This window comes from Lytechinus variegatus, chromosome 2 (genome assembly GCF_018143015.1).
Source record: "Lytechinus variegatus isolate NC3 chromosome 2, Lvar_3.0, whole genome shotgun sequence".
Classification (NCBI taxonomy): domain Eukaryota; kingdom Metazoa; phylum Echinodermata; class Echinoidea; order Temnopleuroida; family Toxopneustidae; genus Lytechinus; species Lytechinus variegatus.
This window is the reverse complement of record NC_054741.1, coordinates 81,769,340-81,777,536: the sequence shown is the minus strand read 5'-3', so window position 1 is coordinate 81,777,536 and position 8,197 is coordinate 81,769,340. Positions and strand designations below refer to the sequence as shown.

Genomic DNA, 8,197 nt, shown 5'->3' with positions numbered 1-8,197 from the left:
TTTTCTGATCAGTTTTATAATTATATCAAAACTTTCATTGTATAATACTGTCCCCTTGACCATGCATCATGGTGTTTTAGTGGATCATTTGATTTTTGATTCATCATCAAATTAAACATGTTAATAAGCATAGAAAAGCAAAATATGATTTAACAACATGCACATCACAGATTTTGTGAGATTCGGGGTCAATCAAACCCGCCATCAAAGAGGGAAAAGAGACAACCCTCTCCCTCACAGGGACCGCGGAACGGTTTTCAAAGTGGGGGGGCTGACCATGCAAAAAACACAATCCTATGGTCATTTTTACATTTTTGTACACGGTTTTGGAAAAAAGTGGGGGGGGGCTGAAGCTCCCCCCAGCCCCCCCGCTTCCGCGGCCCCTGCCTCAGGCTATTGTACAAAATTTAAAAATCAAGGGATGTGACTTCTGCCAAAACTTATCATCATGATCAATCATTGTACCCCACACCGTCATCATCATATGATCACCATCATCATCATCAAGATCATCATCATCGCATTCATCTGTCATCATCATTGATCAACATTATCACTATCATCTTTATCATGCATCAGCATCATCATCATTCGTCATTGTTTTTGTTGTCAAATCTATCACTAAATCACTCTCATCACCATTATTAACATCATACAAGCTCACCTTTATACAATGCCCCCTTCCGCATGATTTCTCAAGTTGTGAAAAAAAAGAAAGAAGGGAGAAGATAATCAAAAAAGGCAAAAGCGATTTTGTGTCTCGCCCACTTATGAAAATAACCAGAAATATCGTGATTTGCGAGGGCATGCAACAGAATTGTATCAAAACTTCATTGTGAAATGACTGGGATGGAATAACACTTGCCATAAGAGCCTTGCACATAAACTTTAATACTTTAATGTTGACCTTATCATGTGACCTCTGACTGCAGCATAACATGTAGGTCCCCCAAGTCCTTTCAACCATCCAAGTTTGGTTGAAAAGCGACTTACGAGAGTTAGGTGTCATAAGAGAGTCTTGCATGTAAACTTTAACGTTGACCTGAAAATGACCTTTAAACTTACATTGTGACCTCCGACTGCAGCATAACATGTAGGTTCCCCAAGTCCATCTACCATCTAATTTTGGTTGAAAATCGAATTATGGTTGTGGAGTTATGTGTCATTAGGTTTGTGATGGACGGACGATGGACGGACGACATTTGGATCCCTAAGTCTCGCCTTCACCTCTGGTGGGCGAGACAAAAAGGATCTCTATATTACTCCAGGAAGTTAAAAAAAGGGGGTGAAATCATGATATGCACACATTGAAAAACATTCCTCTACAATTAAAAAATGAGCAACAGTTAAAACACATAACAAAACATACAGACAGAAATCATGTGTGAATGTTTATTTGGCAAAATTGTGATATACTGTTATCCGGAGTACAACATAAACAATCTTTTTAGCCATGAATGGTTGCATAAAAGAATGAGATTAAAATTCAGTTCTGAGACCACATACTTGTATCCATATTGTTGGAAGCTGCCACCAATATATCAAGAAACTAAAAAAATATTTATTATGTAATATTTTCTTTTATGATATCACGGCAAGTACACCAGTCTATTAAAGTTATGAAACTTGCAACATGAAATTCAAGGAATTATTTATTTTTCATCTAAAACATGAGTGTAGAAATACATTTGATAACATTGACAGCACATCTTTTAAAATCAACTTGAAACATGCCTTTCAAGCTTTCATAGTGTATGGAAATTTCTGTTGCAGATAGTACAAATTACCAGTTTATAGGTTTTGCTGATTTAGACAATAAGCAAAATATAAACACCTGCTGGCTAAGAAAACAGGACATACTATGAATACTGAATCAATCAGTATGTGGTAACGGCTGTGATTTTTCGTGATGACATTGGATCAATTTTCAACTGAAAAGGAAGTGGTCTTGGAATGCCTTTCACTAGAAGTTAAGATATCAATGATGGGATTAGGATCACTTCTTATTAAAAGTTCAAATTAAGTGTTGGATCTTGGGAAAGCAAATAAGAATTATGCTTTCAACCTTAATTGGCATCAATAATACCAAGACTAAACTAGAACTTATCCATACTGTATACATTCAGATCACCAAGGAAATGAAATATGTATAATAACCTAAAACAGATACTATCTCACTCACAGTCCACATCACATTCAATTCAGCTACAGAAATACAAGAACTTTTAATTAGCTAAAGGAAAAAGTTGACAAGGCACATTCACAAGAGAAAGACCTATCTTACCCCTTTCTCTTTACATCTATACCTTATAATTCAGTCTTCAATACAACAGTGTGACAGTAATGTAGGACTCTGAAAAACTATTTAGATATAAGCAGGCTTTATACCATTTACAAGTGCTGACAAAAATAAATTGAACCAATGAATAATTTGCAAGACATCACTTCAATAAAACTAATATCTGATAACAAACAGAACTTGAAAATATTTGTAAAAACAATGAATAAACTGTAAAGCTTTCAAATTCAAGGTGAATAGTGTCTCTATTTTTTACATTGATCTGTACAATTTACATTTATTTGAAATTGTGTACATTGCATTACAAACTCTCTACCAATAAATAAGCAAATACCAAGATGTACATTTCAACACCAATTATTCTACACACATAATCATTCACATCTATATTTTAAGCCTTAAATTTCAGAAGTCAATAAACGAGAAAATTAACAAATATTACAAATACAACTATAAGCTCTTACCTTGGAATGTGTTGTACATCATAAATGTAAATATACACAAATTTCAATCGAACAAAAAAGGACCATAACTGGAAAGCTTACAATCACTCATAGTTAACTTCCATTTCAGGTGAGAGATAAATCCAATAGCACAGTGAAGTGCACAGAACGAATCATTAGACATTATCTGCAGCATATATACACCAAAACAATCAGATCAATATGGATTTACATAGAAATGGAATGCTCTGAAGAAATTTAATGAGCAAAAGTAAATCATGTAGATGCCAATTCAAACTTGGAATCATGCAAGGCATTTATTAACTTCTCACCATGAAAGATCAGGTCTTGTAATAAAAACAAATATGATTGATATTTACAACTGATAATATATATTTTTTTAGCATTGCCTTACCATAGATTTACAGGGATCCACCCATGAAGACCACCATGCGTTTATTCTAAGGTCACATTATTCACAAAAATCTCTCAAGTTTAATTGATGCATTAATCAAGTATTCAAAGTACACTCTAAAATAACAAAACTTACGAAAATAAGTTTACTTTGGAATTTTATCAAAGATCAGTTTAAACTGATTTCATCCCTTAGTATAGATCTAATATGCAGCCTATTTATAGTACTGTATTTCTCACTGTGATAATTCTCATTTGTACAATATCTACATCAGCTTCAATCAAAATATTAAAAGTACAAGTACATATAGGCAGGCACACATATATAGGCACACAAACATTAAATCAAATCAGATCATTTCCTTATTCCAACCAATGTCACCCAAAATATATCCAAATTCAAAATCAACACTGTAATTTTAACGCTTTAATCTGTGATGGTCATCCTTTAAACTTGAACTGATCTTCAGCATCAGCTTTAAGTGATTCCTAACCCTTCTATCAAACACTGTTTTCGATAAGCCACAAGCGTTTGATATAAGCTACTAAAATGCTGCATTTTGATTTGCCAGGAGCAAATGTTGTGTAAAGCTTCTAGTGTTTGCTAATCATGAAAATTTTTAAGAGATGGTCGCAGATCGCCATAGAGTATTGCCTTCGAGAATTAGTAAGGCCAGTCACATGGTTCCTTGTTGACCACTTGGTGATCCATGACTTTCAGCAGATCTATCTGAAACTAGTAACACAATTCATTCTGTGTGAGGAAGCTACAGGGTCTAGTGAAATAGCACAACATGTCTACAGAATGTTCATCCCTCACATCAACTTGGTAAGCCTGTCCACCAACTACAACCACACAACACGAAACTGACAAATTGGTATTCCTACAAAGTTGGCATAAGACAGTGGGGCAGTAGATCATATGACACTACCGCTTCTACATAACACCATCATTGATTGATTCAGAAGTGACCTTTGACCAATATCATCTGGCACTACCCCCTCTCTTAAGCAGGCTGAGGAGTTTAGAAGAATGATGAGAAACAGCGCCAGCACTGTTGCGTTCACTCCTAGCAGACGACGGCATGCTTCCTGGTGTTGTGATCCCAGAAGAGCGGATACTGTCAACAAGGGTAAGAAGCTTCTCTGAAGCCTTGGCCTTGACAAGAGCCTGGTAACAAAGAAGAAATAAGTATTTTTTGTAAAGTGGAATGCCTCTGGCAGTCTCCCCTGCATAATGCAATTCAATAAAGCAGCAGAGCTAACTTTGGACACACAAAAAAAAGATTAAAAATACACCATTCATTTGATAAGAAATATCAAGATTGCTAACCTCAAATAACCTTTGACCTTGATCATGTGATCTGAAACTCATGCAAGATGATCACAGATACTTGATTACCCTTATGTCATAGTTTCATGCAATAGATCTGTATACCATTAGTTATGATGACATTTCAAAAATTTAATTTATATTCCTTGTTAAGATTTCAATGTTAACAAGAGCAAGGGAAGAAATAGACTTTTATGGCTTTGTCAAATACTATTTCACCATCTTGAACATCTAATTTTCTCAAGTTTCCACTCCCTTCCATCATCATGTCTCACAGAGAGCTACTTCAAGATGACATACCTGTCTTAGTGGGGCATGTCTGGCTAGTGTCCTGAGAGCCACTAGGGCTACTTCCTGCACACTTAGCTGATTGTCATGGTGAGCCGACTCTAGAAGACTCTCAGCAACCTTAGACTTGAGGAGCTGGGAACAGAGTTTGGCAGAATGTCTTGCAAGATTTCCAAGAGCACCTTTTCAAAAACAAAAACACCCCAAAACCAATATATTTATACAAGGGTCATTACATAAATTAAGCAAACTTTGAGAGCATCCAACCATATTTTTCTCAATTCTTACAACACTTTATATGCTCAATCAATGATGATTTGAGAACAATACATATTATTCCAGGAAGGGATCAATTACAGATCACAGTATATTTTTCAAGGTATCAATTACAGATCAGACATAAATATTTTTTATGTTTCATTTATAGATCAGACAATAATTTTGTGTTTTTTTGCGTAAAATACCATCACCTATACTATCTACAACTTTGGAGTCCAGTTACTGAGTGCTTAGTTACAATATCAAGCCAAATTGACAAGATATAAAAATTGAAACAAATGGAAATTGCTAAATTCATAATTCTTGAATGCCAAGATAATTTGAATTTGTGTCAAGGTTCAGATATCAACAACAGCTGAGAGCAGATGAATACCTGATGGTAGAGTTCATCTTGTATAAATAGACATATAAAATGTACAATGGATATAAAGCCCCTCTAAGTACATACACGTTTCAACTTAGTGTGTTTTTTAATTACTAATATCATTTGTTATGTCTAAAATATATTTCACTCACTAGACCCATTATTCAGTTATACTTGTCCTTAATTTCCACTTAAAGGTCAAGTCCACCCCAGAAAAACGTTAATAGAGAAAAATCAAACAAGTGTAACGCTGAAAATTTCATCAAAATCAGATGTAAACGTTATGACAATTTAAAGATTTTGGATATTATTACAAAACAGTTATATGTACAAATCAGCGATATGCAAAAAAGTCAAAGATGTCCTTCACTCACTATTCCTTTTGTTTTTCCTTGTTTGAATTAAACAATATTTCATAATTTACAGATTTAACAATTATGACCAACTTGACGGAACCACAAAATGTTTAAACAATGGTAATACATGTTTGAGGAGGAATAAATCTTTGTTTCATATGAAAATGAGGAGAAAATAAAAATATTTCATATTTTGAAATACAGAAGAAATAGTGAGTGGATTATGTCATCAGTCCCCTCAATTGCATACTGACCAGGATGTGCATTTAACTGTTTTGTGAAAGTAAGCACAGATTTAAAATGTCATCACTTTCTTATTTTACATCTGATTTTGATGAAATTTTCAGTAGGCCTGTTATGCTTGTCTGATTTTTCTCTTTTTATTCAAATCAACTTTTTTGGGGAGTGGACTTGTCCTTTAAAAAGGAAGGCAGAACATTCATCTTTTTATGAATGCTTTATCAAAAGTCAAGTCTATCCCAACAACAAATTGATTTGAATGAAAAGAGAAAAAGAGAAAAATCAAGCAAACGTAAGAATGAAAGTTTTGTCCAATTCAAGTGTAAAATAAGGCTTTTCTACAAACCTGCAGCATTGGTTCTAATCCTAGTAACAGGATCCGAGAGGAGTTGGACCAGGACTGGGATGACTGGGCCAAGTTTGTCATAGAGATCTCCACTGTGATAGGCAGCATTTCCAATAGCATACGATGATGACTGTATAGACACAAACGAGCAAGTACGATTATCAAAACCTGTCCTGGTTGTTAATATCTTAGAATGAGGAAACTGTCTCAAAGTGATTAAGAAAAGTTCATCATAATGCACTTGAGAACTGGTATCTCCTGTCAAAGCATGGATATCATCAAATTTATTATAAACTGACTCCATTCTTCTGATAGTCACATGCATTTTAGTGTTCTCAACTTATGAAATTTTCAGCAAGTCATGAAGTAAATTAAGAATTTTCAAAGAATGGTGGGAGGGGTTGGGTATATTGCAGAATTATCTCTTTATGGAATTGCCCTATGCTTGATATCAATGCGATACCAAATTTTCATTCAATTTGAATTTTTTTCTTTTTCTGCGATCAAATCATTGTATATAAAGAAACATTCATGCATTGCCATACATAGCAATTATATGAATATTGTGATCTTGATAAGTAAAACCAGCCTTCTGCAAGGCCACATACAAAGCATCACGTGGAGCGTTGTGGCCCAGTGGATTAGTCTTCTGACTTTAAAACAGAGGGTCGTGGGTTCGAATCCCAGCCATGGCGTAATTTCCTTCAGCAAGAAACTCATCCACCTTGTGCTGCACTCAACCCAGGTGAGGTGAATGGGTACCCGGTAGGAAGAAATTCCTTGAATGCTTGAACGCCTAGGCAGCTGAGCTAAAGCCGGGGTAATAACAATAGCAGGGCCCGCTGGTAGAACAGTTTTCAAAACTGAAGTGGCTACCCTGGGTAAATATGCCTATATTATTATTATTATCACCCGTATCAGACATCTGAGCTGGTCATTTACAAAACCGTATTGCCCTACATTTTCTGAATATCGGGAAGGGTAGGTATATTGTTTGTATTTTCCTCGGTCTCAATGCGCGTATTAACTTTGCATGCAGAGACGACGCAAAATATACCTTTGTATTTTTCCCTGGTCTCACATCCGGGCATTTGTGGATGCGTATAAAGAGATACGCTTCATAAGTATCCGCGCACACAATATACATCATAATAAAGACAACGCTGGATCCGAGCGGTTGCAAGTACGTCATAATGGTAAAGTGCAGAGCCTAGACCGATATTAACATGACACAATAGAACTCCATTTTTAAAAGAAATATCCCCATTATTATGATTTTTGCTCTAGATATCTGATTTGGGTAATAATAACAATATTGACTGGCTCTTCTTTCGGGAAACATTAAATATATTGCCCTTAAAAGATCCATATTGCCCTCGTCTAAAGACTCAGGCCAATATGATTCATTTGCTGGCAATATATTTGATGTTCCCCTCAAGGCCAGTCAATATTATATAATTATCTTACCCGTCTGATGTCAGCATCATCACTTGAGAGTTGAGTGATGAGAGATGAGAGGAGGTCATCATTGTTTCTAAGGACTGAGTAGAATGATGGTGAATGCCTCATCATATTTCCCATTAGACCACATGCTCTGGATTTAACTGTCTGATTCTTACTGCTCAGTAATGCATTCAATGCTTGGTATGACCCAGCTAAAGTAAGGTAAGAAAGAAGAAATCAAATAACTATTGGAAATGAAACCTCATAATATCCTACTTTCACCCACGAGTGACAAGGTCGAACTTAAAGCGACCTGCCATTTTCTTCAGTAAATTGTTCCAGACTTTATTTTTCTGAAGATAAGGTCTCTGTCTTACACAGAGTTGTGAAAG

The 8,197-nt window shown here is 35.4% G+C and overlaps 1 protein-coding gene across 1 annotated transcript in view; it reads right to left on the bottom strand.

The window, feature by feature from the left end:
- Window positions 1–2,206: 2,206 nt before the first annotated feature.
- Window positions 2,207–8,197, bottom strand: part of LOC121409249 (serine/threonine-protein kinase 36-like) — a 31,133-nt gene continuing 25,142 nt past the window's right edge. The window contains exons 29-32 of the mRNA XM_041601123.1: window positions 7,830–8,017; window positions 6,363–6,492; window positions 4,790–4,959; window positions 2,207–4,327 (exon numbers count right to left, since the gene is read on the bottom strand). Of these exons, the coding sequence (XP_041457057.1) occupies window positions 4,142–4,327; window positions 4,790–4,959; window positions 6,363–6,492; window positions 7,830–8,017 (674 nt within the window). The 3' untranslated portion in view covers window positions 2,207–4,141. The remainder of the gene's footprint in view (window positions 4,328–4,789; window positions 4,960–6,362; window positions 6,493–7,829; window positions 8,018–8,197) is intronic.